This window comes from Mya arenaria, chromosome 17 (genome assembly GCF_026914265.1).
Source record: "Mya arenaria isolate MELC-2E11 chromosome 17, ASM2691426v1".
Lineage (NCBI taxonomy): Eukaryota > Metazoa > Mollusca > Bivalvia > Myida > Myidae > Mya > Mya arenaria.
The window spans coordinates 43,390,116-43,414,906 of NC_069138.1; the positions used below are offsets into that span (position 1 = coordinate 43,390,116).

At 35.0% G+C, this 24,791-nt stretch overlaps 1 protein-coding gene and 1 long non-coding RNA gene across 3 annotated transcripts; one reads left to right on the plus strand and one right to left on the minus strand.

Annotated features, from left to right (window-relative positions):
- Nucleotides 1–1,340: 1,340 nt before the first annotated feature.
- On the minus strand, nucleotides 1,341–5,037 carry LOC128224270 (uncharacterized). Its single transcript, XR_008259462.1, has 4 exons — nucleotides 4,941–5,037; nucleotides 3,564–3,642; nucleotides 3,215–3,255; nucleotides 1,341–2,825 (listed from the first exon to the last, which is right to left on the minus strand). It is a non-coding gene; the product is annotated as an uncharacterized LOC128224270 (long non-coding RNA).
- LOC128224269 (uncharacterized) lies at nucleotides 4,786–24,056 on the plus strand. Of its 2 annotated transcripts, none has more exons than XM_052934074.1 (11): nucleotides 4,786–4,864; nucleotides 6,023–6,036; nucleotides 6,538–6,582; nucleotides 9,215–9,324; nucleotides 11,338–11,409; nucleotides 11,995–12,059; nucleotides 14,094–14,146; nucleotides 15,475–15,590; nucleotides 19,928–19,999; nucleotides 22,485–22,632; nucleotides 23,929–24,056. In XM_052934074.1, exons 2-11 carry the CDS (start codon nucleotides 6,033–6,035, stop codon nucleotides 23,997–23,999), a joined length of 756 nt encoding a protein of 251 aa, XP_052790034.1. In that variant the 5' UTR covers nucleotides 4,786–4,864; nucleotides 6,023–6,032; the 3' UTR covers nucleotides 24,000–24,056. The 2 variants fall into 2 exon arrangements, with proteins under 2 accessions (XP_052790034.1, XP_052790033.1); XM_052934073.1 differs by lacking the exon at nucleotides 4,786–4,864 and adding an exon at nucleotides 5,435–5,579.
- The last annotated feature ends 735 nt before the right edge of the window (nucleotides 24,057–24,791 follow it).

Here is a 24,791-nt window from a genome sequence, read left to right on the forward strand (position 1 = left end):
TAATGACATTGATAAGGAGACGGCAAACACATACAGCACAGAAAATCAAGGTTTGTGTTACAATATTTATTCTTATTTGCTTGATGAATATTTCTTTCCCAATTGTTTCGTATATATTAGATTCAATTTTGACGATCTACAGAAAAAGGGCCGGCTCTGTTTACGGTGATCTTCAAACTTGGACTCCTGCATAGTTGGTGTTTTGATACATTTGGCAGAATCAATCTTTTTAAAGTTATAATAACCGTGCATATGCATCCTTATACTTCCGACACTACTTTTATAAGTACGTTTTGGTGGCAAAATATAAATATACTATATGAAACTGTTTTTGGTAAATTCTACAGAATCAATTTCCGTTAAAATAATCAACAGAAAATTTGAAAAAAAATCTCCATTTTCATTGGCCCAGATGCAAACACCAAATGTCGGTCAGAGAGGCACATAGAAACGTTTGTAGGAAAGGCATCCTTCGGAATTAATTGGCAGTTAATATATTCAGTTTAACAGTGAAACCTTTCATAGCTCATTAATAATTGCCACCGTCTTGCAGTACATGTTAAATCAAAACCGAGAAAAAGGAGTTCCATCCACGGACAAAACACGTACTTATGAATCATGTTTATATTGTGAAAGTTTATACGAATTTATCATAAGGCCACACAAAATTATTATTGGATTCCATGGATTTTTGCCCAAAAATGGAGCACAGAATTAGCAAACATAAAACACAATTTTGTCCTTTGTCAAGTCAGCGAACGATTTTGGATGTTAAAAAAATGAAAGGATAGAATGATATTTACACAGGCAGCATATTTTATTTAGGAGTCTTTAGAAAATACATTTTTAGTTTTGTTTTGAATATCACTTTAAATGTCATGGGCTTACCGAAATGATCAGTATCAAGGTTTGTTAAGATCAATATTAAGGTCAGTTTTTTCACAACAAATTATGTTTTTATTATATATCAAAGTAAGCTGACCTTTTTTTCTCCATCCGAGCAAGTACTTCTTTCTTACGTCATTGCTATTTGTGAAATGTTTTTTTGTACGAAATCGTCAGTATTTGGTTAAAAGTGACATTTAAACCCCATTTCAGACAAAGCAATGAAACACATTCCCATTGATAGGAATAACAACGTAAAAAAATAATTTAATGCGGTATATTAAAGTGATATATCATTTTAAAGGTTACGTCATTACAAACTCAAATATGCACATTTTTTCAAAATCCATCAATTTTTGACAGAATTATGGCCCTTTTAATTTTACATTTTTATCAATTTTTCTGCCAAAATAGGTCAAATTCAAAACTTCGGAATATAAATGAAATAAATAATGTCAAACAACACATTTTGTTTATTTTCTATAAATTTAATACACATTCCTAAATATCAGAACCTAAACAAAGTTTTAAGCAAATTATTTTACTTTAAAAAAACGATGAAAAAACGTCCATTTTTAAGAAATTTTTAAATTCCTATATTTTGAAGAATGAGCTTGAAAACGGTAAAATACAAAGAACATTTACATTCTTCCATTCACTGCTTGACTGTTGCATTTTTACAAGTAATAGTATTATAAATAGGAAGATTAAAGGCAAACAAAAAATAGTTGCCATGGTAACCATTCAATAAAAATACAAAAAATGCTTTAAACATCGCTTTTTGTTAAAAAGGAGAATTATGTACATCTTGCCATGATTTGCCTGACAGTTGTAATAAAAGTGAACTTCAACCCATCTAGCAATTCTGAATATTTCAATATAAGTATGAGATTGTCAGCAATTTTCAAGGTTAAATTATAAATATAATTGTATATACAAAGTATGACCAAATGATTAACAAATAACAGAAATATTTCATTGACTGAAGCGGACATGCTAAAAAGTATCACATTGAAAATACAAAGGTTTTTAGACAACAGTTACAGTTTCTTAAGAAAACTAGACTCTATAGTTACCATGGCAACTGTTTAAAGTGACACTCTTATTCAGTATCAATGCATACACATGTATAACAAACATATACTATGACTGTTAACCCTTTAACAACTTATTTAATAATTCATTTTTGGAAAATATTAAGTATTGATAAAAATATTGTAACCGTGTATTTAAGCTGAAAAAGCAAAGATATTAAATGATTGGTGAATGCATAAAGATTTACTGTGATCTACTATGATCTCAAATGGTAGAAATACTGTCTTTTATGCACATTTCCTTCAAGTAGAAGTAGGCATCCTTCATTAGAACCATTGTTTTCAACATTTATTCATCCTTTTTGGAATAATAAAACAAAAGTATTAATTGTGGTAAATCTTATGTGGGAGTAAGAGTGCATCTTTAAAAGAACCGACTTTTTTTAAATTGACATGGAAACTATAAACACGAATAATACCAGATAATGTTTAGAAACAAACATAAGGACAATATTTCTGTTTCAAACCAAATTTAAAATACTTTAATTATTGGAATCAAAATGTGCATAGATTTGGAATCATAATGTCCATGCATGTATTTGTAACCATTCATGACAAGTTTTACACATAAAAAGAAAACATTTTATATAAAAACATTTTCACTCTATAATCACTCAAAAAATGAAGGAACTGTTCATGCTGTACAGGGGTATTTGGAAGTGCAGATACTTCTTATTGCAAGAAAATTAATCCTCTTTGCACTACACTGTTATCTTGGATATTGCAGGAATTGAGAGAGAATCTGTGAGACACTTCATGACTGTTGCATGATAGAACCACTGTCAAATACTGAAAAATACTGTCAAATTACACCAAGCTGTTTTTTTCTCAGAAACCATCATGAGCCTGAAAATATAACAAAGGAATGTGTTGATTTCAATTAATACACATGTTCACAAAAGAAACTACATGCATTCAGTTTATATGGCAACATACATATACAGATGTATACATACAGTGTAAAAAGGTTTTATCACATTTAATTAAGAGAATACATTATATTACCAGATATTGTCTTAATATTGTCTTAATAAAGTTGACATACATACAGAGAGAAATAAGGATTTTCTAATTTAAAACTTCATACTGTTCAACATTTTTGTCCACTTTTTGTACATAACAAATTACCTTTTCTCTATAATAATTTATTTTTCCTTTCAAAATTATTCCTCAAAAAAGTCAACATTATATTTTTAATAGAGCAAATAAATACAATTTGACAGAAAAGTACATACAATTAGGTTACTGAATATGCATCAGTCAGGTGAGAGTGAAACTGAGGGACAGCTATGTATATATATATATATATATATATATATATATATATATATATATATGTAATGAGGTTTGATGTTTATACACAGTTTGGTATTTACCAGAATCAATTTAAGAATCAATTCAACTTTACAGCTCAAAAAAATGTCAAAAGCATTTATTTTACAAATAATAAAATATGTCATCATACAAAATGTCAAAGTTTATAAAGAGTTCTCAATAACTTCAGGTATGATTTCAAAGAAAATTAAGCAAATGGCATGTTTATGAGATATTCTCTGGTAAATATGCATCATAGTTCTAAGTTACCTCAGTTCTGCAATCCTTCCCATCATTCTGACTGGCTGAATTTGAGTGGTATGAATGTATTCTATGGCTTTATTTCTCACTGAAAGGAAGAAAAGATTAAATAAAAAAGGGAAAAAAGACTAATAAATGACAAAACTGACCACCCATGAATTGGCAGACATACTAATGTGTAAAAATACTCAAAATATTTAGTCAAAAAGGAAGAACAGCCATTTATGGAATGTGAAGTTTAAAATAATTTCAAATGAATAATCAAAACATTGAGTTGAAAAATAATGACAGCAATTGAAATCCTATCATAACAGGAATTCCAATAAATCTGAAGACAAATAATGTTTGACTAAATTAAAGTTGAATAATTTTTACAGAGAGTGATTTTATAATCCAAGTAACTATACAGAACATAAAAATGTTTCCTGAAATTTACACATTAAAACATTGATATGTTGAAATTTGAAACTTTCCAATTATTATTTAAGTATTAGTTACTTGGTGATAATGTATGATCTATAAACAATTAAAATTGATAGGCATCCAATTAACTGTTTAGAAGATTAAAAAAATGCTTACTTTCTTAGTTTCAATTGTGAAATGCCTATATAAGCCAGCCTGCATTTTTCTTATTAACCAATAAAACACTAAATGGAAACTTGGCGTTGTAATTTGATTAATTGGGTTTTGGTTGTTGAGCTCTTTTAAGTTATTTAATATGAATTTGTCGGTCAATGCCTGTTGCAGAAACATGCGCATAAACAATAACAAACTTCAGCTTGACAGATTCTTAATTAATAATATAGAATGGCTTAATAAAAAATAACTGCCAATTCTCCAATAGTTTATTTACATTTTTTAAAACCGAAAGTGACCAGATCATTAAAGAACCCGGTCTGTTTATTTCATTAAAACCAATCACAATATTGCAAATGTCTTGTTAATTCAAATTATATTATAAAAACATTTGATCAATGTTCATGCAAAAGAATTGGCAACCCCTTATAAATAGCATTCTAAATATAATAAAACAATGATATGCATAAACCTACCACAATGTTTACTCAAAATAAATTACTATTTATAGAGGTTGGCATTTAAAAAGTAAACAAAAATCACTTCCTAGTTAATTCGGATACTCTCGGCTTTTAAGGTTGCATGCCTTATGAGTCATCAAATTGTTCTTGTTTTTGGCCACTCTCAGAAACGATGTGTTTATAAATAGCCCTTGCGGAAAAATGCGACAGATTACTGAATCAAATGGATAGTATCACTGTGTAGATAAATGATTTGGACCTATAATTCAGCAGGTTTTATCCCCTGTTTCAGTTTTTGTCAAAATAAAAGCAGGAAATATACATAATAATTTATTAAAGTTATACTCACCGATGCAGGAGACGTCAATGTATCCTTGTAAAGTCATTGACAATCAAAACAATTCTTAAAATATCCGAAATCAAAAGTATAAAATGACAGTCAAAACGTCCCAAGACCGGCAGAAAAACGACATATTACAAAAAATGCTTGTGAAACTTTTCGCTCGTTTTATTTTGTTTCACATAATTAGATAAAACCCGTACTACAGTTGATAGATAATTTATTCATGATTATTTTGGTACCATTTTCGGCAGTAAGTATAAATGTTTGCAGGAGAAATATCCATTGGAGTGAGGAGTGGTATTAGCATTGTGCAGAATAGGGAAGTGTAAAAAACGAAGTTACGTTGTTATTGCTACCATTGAATCTTCATCACGACGTCACCAGGTTTAATTCTAGTGAAGGGAATCATGCCTTGAATCGAAAAATCAAATTGTGTTTTGACAAGAATCGTATGGTCGTCAATTGATTTGCATTTTTTGCTAGAACTACTGCTTTTTAAAAATGCTCGAAGATAAGTTTATGTTTCAATGAAAAAACAACATAATTCCACAGATTGAAAATTATTAAACATGTTAATCGGAAGCCGCCATTTTGTTTAAAATGACAAACGCTAGACCGGATGATATGTAAAATCAACACACAAAGGTTACTACCTTTAAGAAGCAGTTCTTACTATTAAACTGCGTTAGAAAATTATATTTAAAAAAAAATGCAGCTTTGAAGAAACCTGATAACTACAAGAAATACTGTTCGCGGTAGGCGGTAAATCCACAGAATGATACATCGATTTGGTGTTGCCTCAACTAATTGTTCGACCTTTGTGCATGTTTTGGATGATAAATATCAAATATATTTTGGCAATTTCGCACCGATCGCAAAATTTACTGTTAGTGTTTCTGAAGTTAATCTCAATTCAATTCAATCCGAATAAATGCGAAATGTTTTAAAGAAATCTACAAAATTACAACGTCTTAGATAGATGTAAAAGACAAAAAAGCTTCCTATATCAAATATAAGCTCATAAAATTACAATTACATGACATATTTTCTATCAATATAACGTATTTGTTTTTATTTGTCTGTTTCAGCTCCCTCGTCATGCGTATGTATTATTTTGCTCATTCTTGAAATAAGCTAAGTTTGGATAAAACTCATGTTTTTACTACTACATGTTTTCATTAATACTAACGTTATCGTCCTCGGCACACCAGGATTCATAACCTATACCTTATGATACGCTGGGGTGCCGAGGATGTGAAAAGAGGCCGTATACATAACCTATATCTTATGATACGCTGGGGTGCCGATGATGTGAAAAGAGGCCGTATACATAACCTATATCTTATGATACGCTGGGGTGCCGATGATGTGAAAATAGGCCGTATACAAAATTGAATCTATCAAATAAACTAGACATGTGATTATGCCATCGGATTGTCAAAACTCAAAATTAATATTTAATGTCGTGTTTAATGATTTTTTTTATTCTTATTTCTTTCGTATGTGTCTTAGATGCACGTCGATGACATTTTTAATACCACACTGCTAGACACGTACCTAAAAACAAACATGGCATACTATTTTTTGCAACACATTTTTTCAGATTGGCAGGCAACGGCACTTATATCGCTGATAACCGTTTTATCAGGTAATCAAAATAATTTTATATAAGACTTATTAGTTAATATAATGTATATGATCGTGTTACTGAACGGAGCAGTCTAGGCAAGGCGATATATTTTCTATATAACGTTCGCATTACATATATATTAGAATTTTTAGTGTATGTAAATATTTGAAGACCTACATGAGAATTGAGTTTTATTCAAGCTTCAGGGCAGTGACGTCAGAAAGAGGTTTTCAATATGATATTCAATAACTCGGCGGTGCCGTAGATAACGTAACTAAGGGGACATACCGTAGTATGTTCGACTCTTTTTCAGTCAATTCGTACTACAAAAAAGAGTCATCGACCGTCCGTTCTTTATAATATTAGCAGGCACAAATGGGTGTACCGCCCGTAACCTTACAGCACCTCGCTGCTAAGCCGCTTTTCAGGTTATATCTTTAAAGCATGATTATCATTATTATGTCATTAAAACAATAATTTCTACAAGGACAATTACTGAAGCTGTTTCAGTTTGTGTTCATACATAAATATTTGGTCAGCAATAAGGCGAGCAGGTTTTAGTTACGCATGCACAGCTAACTATACACATAGTAGTATAGTTGAATACAGAAGAGTGGCCTCAACTGTTTAAAGGCACATGGTTATAGCTAAAACAAACACCGAAGCCGAACCCGCTTAGCTAACAAACACTACACTTCTATTAAACTACCGCCACAGATAAATACAAGACGAATGTTGATGCTAGGCATCAAAGACGTGGCTGAATGGGTTATACTGAATATTAATATATATCTATTGATGTTCATGAAACATTCTGATTAAGTTTCATGAATATTAGATCAAACATAATATGCAACCAGAGCCATAGCGGTACATTGTATGCCATTGTATGGGGAAAACAAAGTTGTCTCCGGCATGCGTAAATTATTTAGACTGGTACCTTGCATTATCACCGATAAAATTATTGGTGTCGGGTCGATTCGGCCGAGATATCATTTCGGCCTGATCCTTTTTTTGTCTACTTTTATTCATTAATGTTTGTTTTAAATCGTGTGAATTACGCTTTGAACTTTCATTTTATATCAGTTAAATTCAAATTGTGTTAATTTCGTTATTGCGACTTATATTTGTTAGTAAGATCGTGTGAATTATGTTTTGTACTTCCATTTTATATCACTTAAATTTAAAATAGTCAATTAATGTCGTGTTAAGGCACTTATATTTGTTATCAGATGCATAATTTAAACTATTATTCACAATATGCCCGTAAATTCTCACATGCTTATTTACTACCACAGAGTGTATATAAATCGTTTACACAGAAAGTAAATTTCTAAAATAACGAACTCGTATGACCGGCGACCAGTCAATACAAAAAACACAGAGAATAACTTTTTTTAATTTCCTGTTAGGCTTATTCGTTTTATATGACGCATCAAAATGGTTATTGACGACAAATTTTAAGTAAAGTTAAATGAGAGTTGATATCATTAACAAATCTTCTTTTTTTCATAACTAAAATTTATCCGTATACACTTCCCCATTGACAATTGCAAACATGTTTCCCTATAGACGCAGCCTCCAGACCGCGCGTCTAATAAAGGTAATCACCTTTATAACGTCACTAAATACCTAAGTAAATGAGCAAAAATACAAGAAGTGGTAAATCCGGTCTGCACTCGGACTCACTTAATTATCATATCATGAGAATTCTTACATGATGAGTTTATGCATTTTACCTCAATGCACAAACCCTTATCCGTACGATCCCTGTACCAATATTTTGTTTCATTTAAGTATTGATGTTTATTTCATCCCTGTCAGCGACACATTTGTAAAATATTAACTTATTAACTACTTATTTGATTGTATAACAGGAACAAACATTCACAGAACCTGGGACATAGTAAAGCCATTTATGATAATGTATCCATGTCATTCTTACCCGCCAAATGTTATGTTTGACCTTTTTGATGTTTGTCAAGGATAAGTGGCTTCAGCTCCTAGAGCTTCCTGTTGCTTAGATAATTCATATTCAATCTAAATTAATACGTTATCTTTGTCTAAAGTGTTTATACGAAGCAAAAAGTTGTCTTCCAACGTAGCATTTATGACGTCATTTATCACGAGGTATGCAGACGGCTATGATGGTAGGTTTGTAAGTACGTAATATAGCATTAATAAAATGCAACATCACCCATCAGGCAGTCAAAACAATATACACCCATATAAGGAGTAACTATATAAACATGCCTTGAAAACTTAACAGAAATCTTTAACATTTACACTAATGGTCGGTGGATTATAGGTTATTATATATTAAGTTTAAAGGATTAAAAAGGAGTTGGCCTTGAAACTTTACCATTTCTTAACAATTTCAAATGAAACGTAGCGCAGACTATGCCGCTTACGGAGCCCACCTTTGGTCTTTTACCATGGTAGCTGGGGAAACCGGAGTGCCCATAGAAAACCCACTTGGTGACCAATAACCAGATTCACATGCGCCCAGGCCCGGAATCGAACTCCCCTTGGTTTTAACCGGTTTCTGGCCGCTTTAACTCTCTCACTATATATACAAACAAAATCCGTAATCAGATAGACACGTCATGTATTGCATTGTTATACCATACAACATGTATTTTCCTTTCAGTGGCAGGGCAAATAATCCCTTATCAGAACATTATTCGTTGCCGAGCGTGTAATAATGCCGTGACTCTTGATGACTGTAGCACGCTGACTGTTTGCGACAATAGGACAGAGGTTTGGAAATATATACCCCTTTTCTGGTCTTATTTTAGTTGAAATTACACGTATGACCAGGAATATAGCTATCAAAAGTAAAATAAGTTGTTATGCATTTGGGCCGATATCCACATGCATCTTGATTTTAAAGTACACCACTGTTTTCAATTAAAACCTATGTTTCTATATATATTAACACATTTGTATAGGGATTCTGCGATTATTTGCATGACTCAGCGATTATCAGTTGTGTGGCCCATGCCGATTATAGGCCCGTAGAACGTTCGCAAGAAAATTCAATTTTTGTCTTAAAATCAAATTTGGCGACTGTGAAATATTTTTTTAACTAAATAATCACACTTTTTTATCTGCTTAAACAGTTTAATTATTAAAATTCTAATTGGACTCAAACGCATGCGCAGTTTTGAAACTATGCTAGTGTTTCATAACCAGTGAGGACTATAAGGGCGGCGTTTTGTTTATTCAGCGTTGACATTCTAAAACCAAAACAAAGGAAGCGGCAAAATTGTATTTACTTGAAAAAAATACCCCTGTACATACATGTTGATATCAAGAATACAAGGTTTAAGTTTAATAGTACAAACAGTCGTTCTATTTATAACGTGTTGATGTTCATTAAATAGAATCGTAACATTCAAGAGATGAAACGACATATGTCAGTTATTCGTACAGACAAAAATAGGATATACGTGTTGAGGAATTTTTAAGGTAAACAAGTCAAATTGATGGGAACATGAAATGACAACAAATTGTTGTTTTCCTATTTGGCTTACTCTCACAAACTAAATTTATGAGTCACTCGGACCATGTATCAACGGCCATGCTACGGTCGCGTGATATGCGCAAACAGAGGCCAGGGGAGGAGATTGGTCGCGGATATGCGCACACAGAGGATCAGGGAGGGTATTGATTGCGTAATATGCGCACGCTTAGGATCGGGGAGGCGATTGGTCGCGGATATGCACACGCAGAGGATCAGGGAGGGGATTGGTCGCACGATACGCGTACACAGAGGACCGGGGAGGAGATTGATTGTGGATATGCACACAGAGGATCAGGGAGGGGATTGGTTGCGCCATATGCGCACGCATGGGATCAGGGAGGCGATTGGTCGCGCCATATGTGCATACAGAGGATCAGGGAGGATATTGGTCGCGCTATATGCGCACGCATGGGATCAGGGAGGCGATTGGTTGCGCCATATGTGCATACAGAGGATCAGGGAGGATATTGGTCGCGCCATATGTGCATACAGAGGATCAGGGAGGGGATTGGTCGCGCCATATGTGCATACAGAGGATCAGGGAGGGTCTTGGTCGCGCCATATGTGCACGCAGAGGATCAGGGAGGAGATTAGTCGCGCCATATGTGCATACAGAGGATCAGGGAGGAGATTGGTCGCGCCATATGTGCATACAGAGGATCAGGGAGGGTCTTGGTCGCACCATATGCACACGCAGAGGATCAGGGAGGAGATTGGTCGCGCCATATGCGCACGCAGAGGATCAGGGAGGCGATTGGTCGCGCCATATGTGCATACAGAGGATCAGGGAGGGGATTGGTCGCGCCATATGCGCATACAGAGGATCAGGGAGGAGATTGGTCGCGCCATATGTGCATACAGAGGATCAGGGAGGAGATTGGTCGCCCCATATGTGCATACAGAGGATCGGGGAGGGTCTTGGTCGCGCCATATGCGCACATAGAGAATCAGGGAGGAGATTGGTCGCGCCATATGTGCATACAGAGGATCAGGGAGGAGATTGGTCGCGCCATATGCGCACGCAGAGGATCAGGGAGGAGATTGGTCGCGGATATGCACACACAGAGTATCTTGGACAGAGATCTTCCACATGCCGGAATAAGCCGTCATTCCGTCTACCACCTCCGGTTTGGGCAGAACATTGATATGCGTAATATTCTTTACTCGAAATTTACTCAAAACGAGTGTATGTACGAAAGAAAAGTGGAAACACCATTCATTTGTGGGTGAAACTCTTTTTATTACAGATGTGCTATATGGAGGAGATAATCACTGCATCATTTACAATCCTGTACCGCGGTGGATGCAGGGCAAGACAGGTAACATTTTTTGCGCATAATTATTTATAGTAGTAATACTGTAACAAAGCAAATAAGTGGCCAATCATAAATTACGAACACAGTGTTAAGCAAAAATTGAACGAAAGAGTTGAAACATATCAAAGTGATGCGATATTGCGTAATATCCGTTATTTACCTCTCTTAATTCAACCGTCACGATCTATGAAATTGTCAATAACTTTGACCCAATAACATTTACAATATTGTGCATCAAATGTGCAAGTATTTTTACTCGTATACAATTCTGTAGAAGTATGAAGCTAATGATAATGGCAACTTCAACATAAATAATTGCGTCTGTGATTTCATCAATGTTTAAATCATTTCTTCAACATTGCCCAGATATCAATATTTCAGGCAATATCCTAGTTTGACAAAGTCATTGTCAGTATTGTTCGCGGATGGTTCGTTTATGTTTGGGAAGCGTAAATACGCTCAGAAAATGCGTAAACAATGATTTCGTAATAGATAAGTCCTATTCAGTTTGTAATAACCGCCTCCGTGTCTGTAATAACGACATGTAATAATTGCCTTCATCAATTGATCACTTATGTTACTTTGCAGCACTGTAATCCTTCAACTCAATCGATTGGTCGGCGGAATTCGCTTGAGCTAACATCATGTTCAGAGTAAAGTATTACTTTCATTTTCGTAGATATGTTGAGGCCTTTAAGAAGTACAGGTGCTTCTAAGAATTACAAGAATTACTACTGCCTCTAAGAATCACTGGCGCCATAAGAAAGAATAGGATCTCAACAATTTATTGGGGCCCCTTAGAATTACTGGTGCCTCTAAGTATTACCAGACTTACTGGTGCCTCTAAGAATTACCAGAATAAATGGAGCCTTTAAGAATTACTGGTGCTTCTGAGAATTACTGGTGCCTGTAAGAATAACTGCTGCCGCTAAGAATGAATGGGTTCTCAAAGATTTATAAGGGGCCCTAAGAATTTCTTGGGGCATCTCGTGTCGTATCAATGTTTTTATATTTGAATCGATAATAACAATTTCCAAACTAATGATTTTATGAGTCATTTAATATCATTTTAATTCGTTGTTTTGCAATTAAACAATTGAATTTGATCCCCACTTAATATTGAATGGAATGTATTGATCTGACTATAAAAACAGTGACGTTAGGTTGCTGGTAGGGTTGTACAACTATAACTAAATTGTTTCTGTCTGACATACAGCGCTTTGTAAGCTAAAATGACCGTCATAGATAATTGGTACTTGGCCTTAAAAAAATGTCTTGTATTCAAGAAATACCATTTCTATGAAAGCAGACTTGTTTAGAATTTGGTTACAACATTCGTACTTCATGTTGTCATTCTATATTAAGTATTTTTGTATAATATTTGACTTGTTTAGCGGGTATCCATAAAATGCGTGTTACATATGCCTGTGTATGTTTTTGAGTATCATATTAGTGTAACATGTGTGCTATTTCATTTGATTGTCATTTGTGAATAGCATCCGGTTATCTATTCTTTTGAGATGATACGTGTATAACGTCGGACTGTCCATTCGTTTGAGATCACATCTGTGTAATGTCGGACTGTTTATTTTTCTGAGATCTTATTTGTGTGTAATATCGGACTGTTTATTCGTTTGAGATCATTTGTGTGTAATATCGACCTGTTTATTCGTTTGAGATCATTTGTGTGTAATATCGGACTGTTTATTCGTTTGAGATCATTTGTGTGTAATATCGGACTGTTTATTCGTTTGAGATCATTTGTGTGTAATATCGGACTGTTTATTCGTTTGAGATCATTTGTGTGTAATATCGGACTGTTTATTCGTTTGGTGCTTTATTTATAACATAATGGATCCTATATACCTGTGGCCATACTTCCCATGGTGCTTTATTTATAAATAATGGAACCTCTATACCTGTGTCCATACTTTCCATGTTGCTTTATGAGATCATTTGTGTGTAATATCGGACTGTTTATTCGTTTGAAATCATATGTGTGTAGTGTCGGACTGTTTATTCCTTTGAATTCAAGTGTGTGTAATGTCGGACTGTTTATTTGCTATAGATCATCTGTGTGTAGTGTTGGACTGTGTATTCGTTATAGATCATCTGTGTGTAGTGTTGGACTGTGTATTCGTTATAGATCATCTGTGTGTAGTGTCGGACTGTTTATTCGTTATAGATCATCTGTGTGTAGTGTCGGACTGTTTATTCCTTTAAAATCATGTGTGTGTAATGTCGGACTTTAATTATTTTGAGATCATATTTGTGTAATATCTCAGATTTCAATGAGTATTTTAGGTGTCATATTCTTATAACGTATGAGAGTTCAGTTTTATGTGTATTATATTTGTGTTACATGGGCGTGATTATTTTATTCTGAACTGTATAAGTTTGTGTGATCATTCTATTCAGTGTTATATTTATGTTACGTCCATGTGTTCATTGTGTGGACTTTTATCTGTGTCGAGAATGTTTACGTTTTCTAAAGCGGGCATACTTTTGCTCTTATCTGTTTTCTTTACTATGTGTCTGGCGAACCTGTGTTTGTCACGCTGTGTGCGTGTATAAAGTTATTTTAGACTTGAAGTACTTGTCACCATTCATTACATAATACTAGTGCATGTTAACAAATGCAATATAAAACAATACTGTTTTTAATTAGTTTTTTCTATCTTTCAAAGATGCTGTAGCCTTAACAACGACTGTAATCATCGACTGTGTGGAATCCGATCAAGTGAGATTAATTAAGTTAAAGTTAAACCATTACTCATACGATAGGTAGTACATAAAGAAGGCTTATTCAGGCGTCAATTAAACGTCAGGGAAATGCGTTATTCAGAAAAGAACATCTCCTGGCCCCAATTACTCGAAACTTCTTAAGTCCCTTATAACAGGATTAAGCTTATCTCACTATTTTTGTTGTTCTATAAAATGTGTTATATTTATTTCTTTAAGATATTTAGAAATTATGTAGGAATATTCTGTATAATTATCAGAATAAACCATTTTCATTTATCAAAATCCATTTTCAGTATGTATTTTGGCTAATTGAAATAAGCGACTTAAGCCTGTTAAGCTTAAGAAGTTTCGAAAAATTGTCTAAACGGGTGCAGCAAATGGATAAGTCTTCGGGGACCAAATATGGATATTTAGATAAGACATACTATTATGTAATGATCAGCCAATCATCACAAAAGCAGCTAAACGTGCGATTACACGTCCGAAACGCCTTCTTGCTATCAGTTAACTAGATTATTACGAAAGCTTAGCTGTGTATTGCCAATATTAATTACTATCTTGATTAGGCTCAATGCTGTGGGGATTAAGGCATTTCGGTGCATTACCGCGTGTCGGTAATAAGCCTCGCCACGGGAAGGCACGCCGGGTCCAACAAGCCATTAAGGCCTAGCTAGCGGAAACCCTATACTATATATGACATTGGCTGTGTCATGCTAAGATAATTGGGCAAAGTGCAATAATGAAATAGGTTTTAAATATACAACATTATTACGATTGTTCAAAGTTAACAACGAGAGTAACGACATCGTTGCAACCTTTAAATTTTAATTAATTGGTGATATGCTCATGTATTTAAATAAAACAAATACAGCTGAAACAGTTGTCCCAAATTTTGGAAGACATACTGCAGTTTACAAGATTACCTGTTAAAATTTCAGAGCACTTAAGGTTAGAAAATTCACAACGATAACATGATAAACGTTGTTAACTTTAAACGAGTGCTACGGCTTTTATTTAAAGCATCTTAGTAAAAATGTTCAACTTAGAGGAAAAATGCCTTTTTTTGCAAGAGGAATCAAAAGAAACATACTACTGTTTGCAAACCCAAAACTTGAAAATTAGCAAGGAAATAGTATGAACAATATATACATATGAATCTATTTGATGAGAAGTGGAGGGTTTTTTCAGTAAGTTGAACATACTCACTAGGGTGCTTTATGAATAAGGCCCCTACACATAAGGTTCATTGGTTATTAGACATAAAAAAATAAAAGAAATGCTCGGGTCGGACGTGCCTAGTCACAATCCGGTACACTGTTTCAGGTTTGGTAAACGTCAGTCAGTGCTACCACTGTGATTCGAGTGCTGCTGGGTCAACACAAAGCGATGTGATGAATCCTGAAGACTGTGTAACCCTCACTACATGTGACGCCAACGAGGTAATATATCGACTCACCAGTTGTAAATTCCACTACATGTGACGCCAACGAGGTAATATATCGACTCACCAGTTGTAAAGTTCATTACATGTGATTCAAATGAGGTAATATACCGACTCACCGATTGCTATTTTCAAAACATGTGATTCAAATGAAGTAATTTATAAACTAACCAGTTGTAATCTTCACTATATGTGACTCCAATGAGGTAATATATCGACTCAACAATTGTAACCTTCACCACATGTGCCTCTAATGAGGTAATATATCGACTCACCAATTGTAACCTTCACCACACGTGACTCCAATGAGGTAATATATCGACTCACCAATTGTAACCTTCACCACACGTGACTCCAATGAGGTAATATATCGACTCACCAATTGTAACCTTCACCACATGTGCCTCTAATGAGGTAATATATCGACTCACCAATTGTAACCCTCACTACATGTGACTCCAATGAGGTAATATATCGACTCACTAATTGTAACCTTCACCACACGTGACTCCAATGAGGTAATATATCGACTCACCAATTGTAACCCTCACTATATGTGACTCCAATGAGGTAATATATCGACTCACTAATTGTAACCTTCACCACACGTGACTCCAATGAGGTAATATATCGACTCACCAATTGTAACCTTCACCACATGTGCCTCTAATGAGGTAATATATCGACTCACCAATTGTAACCCTCACTACATGTGACTCCAATGAGGTAATATATCGACTCACCAATTGTAACCTTCACCACATGTGCTTCCAATAAGGTAATATATCGACTCACCAATTGTAACCCTCACTACATGTGCCTCTAATGAGGTAATATATCGACTCACCAATTGTAACCTTCACCACACGTGACTCCAATGAGGTAATATATCGACTCACCAATTGTAACCCTCACTACACGTGACTCCAATGAGGTAATATATCGACTCACCAATTGTAACCTTCACCACACGTGACTCCAATGAGGTTATATATCGACTCACCAATTGTAACCTTCACCACACGTGACTCCAATGAGGTAATATATCGACTCACCAATTGTAACCTTCACCACATGTGCCTCTAATGAGGTAATATATCGACTCACCAATTGTACCCTTCACTATATGTGACTCCAATGAGGTAATATATCGACTCACCAATTGTAACCTTCACTACCTGTGACTCCAATGAGGTAATATATCGACTCACTAATTGTAACCTTCACTACACGTGACTCAAATAAGGTAATATATCGACTCACCAATTGTAACCTTCACTACACGTGACTCAAATAAGGTAATATATCGACTCACCAATTGTAACCTTCACCACACGTGACTCCAATGAGGAAATATATCGACTCACCAATTGTAACCTTCATTACATGTGCCTCCAATGAGGTAATATATCGACTCACCAATTGTAGCCTTTACAACGTGTGACTCCAATGAGGTAATATATCGACATACCAATTGTAACCTTTACAAAGTGTGACTCCTATGAGGTAATCTATCGACTCACTAATTGTAACCTTCACTTCATATAACTCCAATGAGGTAATATATCGACTCACCAATTGTAGCCTTTAGAACGTGTGACTCCAATGAGGTAATATATCGACTCACCAATTGTAACCCTCACTACATGTGACTCCAATGAGGTAATATATCGACTCACCAATTGTAACCTTCACCACATGTAACTCCAATGAGGTAATATATCGACTCACCAGTTGTAACCCTCACTACATGTGACTCCAATGAGGTAATATATCGACTCACCAATTGTAACCTTCACCACATGTGACTCCAATGAGGTAATATATCGACTCACCAATTGTAACCCTCACTACATTTGACTCCAATGAGGTAATATATCGACTCACCAATTGTAACCTTCACCACATGTGACTCCAATGAGGTAATATATCGACTCACCAATTGTAACCTTCACCACATGTGACTCCAATGAGGTAATATGTCGACTCACCAATTGTAACCCTCACTACATGTGACTCCACTGAGGTAATATATCGACTCACCAATTGTAATCTTCACTACACGTGACTCAAATAAGGTAATATATCGACATACCATTTGTAACCTTCACTACATGTGACTCCAATGAGGTAATATATCGACTCACCAATTGTAACCTTCACCACACGTGACTCCAATGAGGTAATATATCGACTCACCAATTGTAACCTTCACCACACGTGACTCCAATGAAGTAATATATCGACTCACCAATTGTAACCTTCACCGCATGTGACTCCAATGAGGTAATATATCGACTCACCAATTGTAACCTTCACTATATGTGACTCCAATGAGGTAATATATCGACTCACCAATTGTAACCTTCACCGCATGTGACTCCAATGAGGTAATATATCGACTCACCAATTGTAACCTTCACCACACGTGACTCCAATGAGGTAATATATCGACTCACCAATTGTAACCTTCACCACACGTGACTCCAATGAGGTAATATATCGACTCACCAATTGTAGCCTTTAGAACGTGTGACTCCAATGAGGTAATATATCGACTCACCAATTGTAACCCTCACTACATGTGACTCCAATGAGGTAATATATCGACTCAACAATTGTAACCTTCACCACATGTGACTCCAATGAGGTAATATATCGACTCACCAATTGTAACCTTCACCACATGTGACTCCAATGAGGTAATATATCGACTCACCAATTGTAACCCTCACTACATGTGACTCCACTGAGGTAATATATCGACTCACCAATTGTAATCTTCACTACACGTGACTCAAATAAGGTAATATATCGACATACCATTTGTAACCTTCACTACATGTGACTCCAATGAGGTAATATATCGACTCACCAATTGTAACCTTCACCACACGTGACTCCAATGAGGTAATATATCGACTCACCAATTGTAGCCTTCACCACACGTGACTCCAATGAGGTAATATATCGACTCACCAATTGTAACCTTCACCGCATGTGACTCCAATGAGGTAATATATCGACTCACCAATTGTAACCTTCACTTTATGTGACTCCAATGAGGTAATATATCGACTCACCAATTGTAACCTTCACCACATGTGACTCCAATGAGGTAATATATCGACTCACCAATTGTAACCCTCACTACATGTGACTCCACTGAGGTAATATATCGACTCACCAATTGTAATCTTCACTACACGTGACTCAAATAAGGTAATATATCGACATACCATTTGTAACCTTCACTACATGTGACTCCAATGAGGTAATATATCGACTCACCAATTGTAACCTTCACCACACGTGACTCCAATGAGGTAATATATCGACTCACCAATTGTAGCCTTCACCACACGTGACTCCAATGAGGTAATATATCGACTCACCAATTGTAACCTTCACCGCATGTGACTCCAATGAGGTAATATATCGACTCACCAATTGTAACCTTCACTATATGTGACTCCAATGAGGTAATATATCGACTCACCAATTGTAACCTTCACCGCATGTGACTCCAATGAGGTAATATATCGACTCACCAATTGTAACCTTCACCACACGTGACTCCAATGAGGTAATATATCGACTCACCAATTGTAACCTTCACCACACGTGACTCCAATGAGGTAATATATCGACTCACCAATTGTAACCTTCACCGCATGTGACTCCAATGAGGTAATATATCGACTCACCAATTGTAACCTTCACCACACGTGACTCCAATGAGGTAATATATCGACTCACCAATTGTAACCTTCACCGCATGTGACTCCAATGAGGTAATATATCGACTCACCAATTGTAACCTTCACTACATGTGATTCCAATAATGTAATATATCGACTCACCAATTGTAACCTTCACTACATTTGACTCCAATGAGGTAATATATCGACTCACCAATTGTAACCTTCACTACACGTGACTCAAATAAGGTAATATATCGACATACCATTTGTAACCTTCACTACATGTGATTCCAATGATCTAATATATATCGACTCACCTTAAATAATAAGACAGAAGTATTGTTTTTGTTGTTGTTGTTGTTGTTTTTCTTTTTTTGTCAAAACAGAATATTGATTAAGAAAAGTGAGAAGAATTATGTTAATATATGTTTTAAAAAGACAGATTCTATTGAATAATAGTTGATACATAAACTTAAGAAGATTTTCTATAGCTATAAGAAGTAAGTAAGTGTTACTTTTGTGTATTTACGTCTTTTCGTGTGTGTTTATGATGTCCAATCAATTTTCTACGTTACATCTAATATTTGTTTTAACAAACTATTATCAAATGCGGTTTTCTTTATTTATCAAGGTATGTCAGGCTGAGACTCATTACCGGCCCGGTTTGTCATTGACCTTCAGATACGGCTGTCAGAATATAAACGTAAGTTAGAGGATTTGATTCAGACAAAACAAAAATTGACCATCAAATAACAACGACTTGCACAAGACCCTGTATATAAAAATCTTAATGATTATAAAAGCATAGTCGGATTTATATCCACGGGTATAATTTGTTTAGAAAAAAGAGAAAGCCATTTAGATTCTTGAAGTTCTTGAATACTTCTCCTGGTCTTCAATTTCTATTACTAAGTTATTTCAAATCTTTACTCTTATATATCAAAACCATGTAAACATATCACAACATGTACTCTCGGCTCACAATCACCTTAACGTGTTGATCGATCCTGATTTACATCAACATGCCATACGGTCTCTGATAATAGATAATGGGTTTGTATTTAATTTGCCACGTCAATTTCTAAAAATAGCGGGAACATAAAAAATCAATATGCTTATTGGAAAACAATCAGAATGAATGGCTAAAAGCGTTTATCTGGTTATTCTTTCAAGAAAAATAATAATTAAGGTATTGGTTCAGCCTTCAAAACCCCTGAACATTGTCAAATATCAGAGATATTCAAATGACACTGAATCTACATGTTGCCAAAGTTACAAACAAAATCATATACACGGCTTTAATTAATATTGAGTTTTGTCCCTATTTGACCCAGCAGACGAACATTGGCAGCCGCTTGCGTTACTCTTCTTGTTGATGGAAAAAAATATTTATTGATTTTACACTTTGAATTTACTTTTCTTTCTTTGACTATCCTAGCATTCAATATGATTTGACTCTCAACCAAAATGGCAACGACTCCTTTTGAACAGTCATTTCAAAAAACGAAGCTTGAAAGGAGTACATAACTCAAAACTATCAACGCGCCAAGTTAACAAAACATGTTGTTGATAAATTATACACGTTATGAATGCTACTTCAGAAGGCGACATTTTGCGTCGAAAAAAACCTTAAAAACATTCTCCTGGCGTGTGCAGTAAATCATGACTAAGTGTGTATTGCATTTTCTGACGTGTATTGTTAATCATGATCAAGTGTATATAACGTTTTATTACGTATACAGTTGATCATGACCAAGTTGGTATAGCATTTCTTGACTATGTACAGTTGATCATGACCAAGTGTACATAGCATTCCCTGATTGTGTACAGTTGAGCATGACCAATGTGGGTATATCATTTCATGACGTGTACAGATGATCATGAAAAAGTGGGTATATCATTTTCTGACGTTTACAGTTGATCATGATCATGTGGGTATAGCATTTCCTGACTATGTACTGTTGAACATGACCAAGTGGGTATATCATTTCCTGACATGTACAATTGATCATAACTAATGTGGGTATATCATTTCCTGACGTGTACAGTTGATCATGACCAAGTGGATATATCATTTCCTGACATGTACAGTTGATCATGACCAATATGGGTATATCATTTCTTGCCGTGTACAGATGATCATAACCAAGTGGGTTTAGCATTTCATGACTGTGTACAGTTGATCATAACCAAGTGGGTATAGCATTTCTTGACTGTGTACAGATGATCATGACCATTGTGGGTATATCATTTCCTGATGTGTACAGTTGAGCATGACCAAGTGGGTATAGTTATCCTGACTGTGTACAGTTGATAATGACCAAGTGGGTATAGCATTTCCTGCCGTGTACAGATGATCATAACCAAGTGGGTATGCATTTCCTGTCCGTGTATAGTTGATCATGACCAAGTGAGTATAGCATATCCTGCCGTGTACAGATGATCATGACCAAGTGGGTATGACATTTCCTGACTGTGTACAGTTAACTTTGACCAAGTGGGTAAAGCATTTCCTGACGTGTACAGTTGATCATGACCAAGTGGGTATATCATTTCCTGACTGTGTACAGTTGATCATGACCAGGTGGGTTAAGCATTTCCTGACGTGTACAGTTGATCATGATCAAATGGGTATATCATTTCCTCACGTGTACAATTGAACATGACCAAGTGGGTATAGCATTTCTGACGTGTATAGTTGATGGTGATCAAGTGGGTATAGCATTTCCTGACGTGTATAGTTGATCATGACCAAGTGAGTATAGCATTTCTGACGTGTACAGTTGATGATGATCAATGTGGGTATAGCATTTCCTAACGTGTACAGTGATCATGACCAAGTGGGTATAGCATTTCTGACGTGTACAGTTGATGATGATCAATGTGGGTATAGCATTTCCTGACGTGTACAGTTAATCATGACCAAGTGGGTAAAGCATTTCCTGACTGTGTACAGTTGATCATAACCAAGTGTAAATAGCATTTCCTGAGGTGTACAGTTGATGATGATCAATGTGTGTATAACATTTTCTGAATGTGTACAGTTAATCACGACCAAAAGTGTATAGCATTTCCTGAGATGTACAGTTGATGATGATCAAGTGGGTATAGCATTTTCTGACGATTTCATGGATATTTACATGTTGATAGCATTATAAATGTGATACACATTTTGCCTTCCTCCAAAGATGTGCAAGCTACTGATGAAGCGAGCTTTCGAACATCTTCAAGAGTGTGACGGACGTGAGGGCACTGAGGGGTGCCAGTTCCAGAGCACTTGCTATGCCTGTTGTGCAGACGGTGGATGTAACTATAGTGATTGTAGTTCACTGCAAAGTAAGATCATGTTTCTAAAAAGGTCATCTAAAATGTATAGCCATTATTGTTACAGGAGTTACATTATGTAGAAAAGCAGGGCAGTTTTTTTATGAAAGAGTTATCTTAAAGCACAGGAATAAAATTTAGCTTAGCCATATGCTCAGCTAACTCGGAATTCATGTTTAAAATTTATTGATACGGCGCATCTTAGTTTTATACAAACATTCATGACGATATTATTTAGGCATTTGTTTACTACAATAATGAATATTTTTACCTTACCACTGGTGCCGACCAACTAAACTTATAGAATTGTGTGGATTATATATATATATATATATATATATATATATATATATATATATATATATATATATATATATATATATATATATATAGACATTACTATATATATTTACACTTAGGTTTAACCATATTTAAGTACTGTGCGCCACCTTTTCGGTCGACGTCTCTTTAAGACAGTGGCCATTTTCTGTATGTAAAAAAAGAAACACATCAAGCTATAAGTGTAATTCAATATAGCTATTTTGTCATTTGTTTTCATGTGTTACACACTTAACAATGAAACTTTTTATAAAAAATATATTGCTGTCATTAATGTTTTAAATGTGTTTATGAATAAGGTTTATTAATATAAAACAAATTTAGGCTTTTATCAAATTTAAATTTTTTACTGTTGTTATTTCATTGATAAAACATATTTCATCGAAAAGTATAAAACACATAGGGTTTATCAATATAACATATCACAGGGAGTTTTTGTTTGAAATAATTTAGTGTGATCAAAGGTTAAGATATGACTCTAAAATGTTCAAATTTATATCTGAAAATTGATAGCAAATGATAACATAAATCCATGAACTATCACTTTTTTATCGTGAGTGATTTGGGCAGCGTATGTGGATTCCAATTTACTAATGCTGTCCACCAAATATACATGTCATTGCTGATGGTGTTAATGCTTAAAGTTGCAATCACAAATATCTGAGACCCACTGATACAAGAACATTGACAAAATATTAGACTACTTTTTAAATATTACCGCTCGAAAAATCATTGTTTTATAGCTAAAGCGTCACTTAAGCATTTATCCGGAATAAAGGAATTTTCGGCAGTTCTGTAAACAACTGAGATATTTTCTATTGTAAGATATGTCTTATATGGCTTAGGTGAAGGCATTGATATCAAAATGAGCTGATTCTTAAACAAACAACAACTGATAGAAAATGTTAATCGGCGAGAGTAGCTTTAAATCTTAGTTGCTGATTTACGATCTACATTTCGTTTTTTCAGAACGGTTATACCAACTCTACAAGAATCAACTATTTTCTCTGGATACTCTGAGTACGCGCTCTTCTGGCTAACTAGATGACCATTATGTTGTGTCAACTTTCTCAGTGACAATAAATTGACGATTGGAACTACGTTTTGTTGTATGTTGTGTTGCATATGTATATAAACATGCTACTATATCTACAATATCATGTGCGGGAACTTTTGCCATCATCTTTTGAATTGATAAAGAATAGTAACCACCCCCTTCACCCGAGATACCTGAAATGAGACTGAGTGGAATGAAGGGGTCGACTGGTCTTTACCTATAGATTATTTAACATTGTTCTGTACAATACGGATATATATTTGGACGAGTACACAGCTGGGAAAATATCTATAAATATAATTCTGGTTACAGCTTAATGTTACCAGCGTTATCGCGGCGCACAGTTCCTTTTACCATACAAGTCTATACTACCGTAAACAGTATACCACTATAGAATCTATCCGATGACGTCAGCGTTTAACTTGTTACCTCCCTTTTCTTCAACAACTTTCGAGAAGGTAGCCCGTACATTGTTTCTCAAATCCCTGCCCAGCCCACCCCTTTTACATGATTATAATAAACTATATGTATGTGTGTTTTCAGTTAATCATTTGTGTGTATAGAGCTTAATGTTATCCATAGTTGTCAATATATTTCGGTATACTTGAATCGAGCCATGGCCCGGTCATTTTAACTTCAACATAACATATGTAACTTTTTAATTAAATGTGTTTTGTTTGCTCGCGCCTGTGATGAATATTTCAGTCGAGCCACCAGAAACCATTGCCATTATGCCCATACCTTGCCCCATATTCTGCACGGCTTCATGTTGTCG

Bases quoted from the DNA above. Each gene is read 5' to 3' on its own strand.
- LOC128224269 (XM_052934073.1), top strand. From the start codon at position 5,554: ATGATATGTAAAATCAACACACAAAG. The intron at 11,410-11,994 runs GTAACATTTTTT...GTTACTTTGCAG, and splicing joins GTGGATGCAGGGCAAGACAG to CACTGTAATCCTTCAACTCA. The intron at 14,147-15,474 runs GTGAGATTAATT...ACACTGTTTCAG, and splicing joins ACTGTGTGGAATCCGATCAA to GTTTGGTAAACGTCAGTCAG.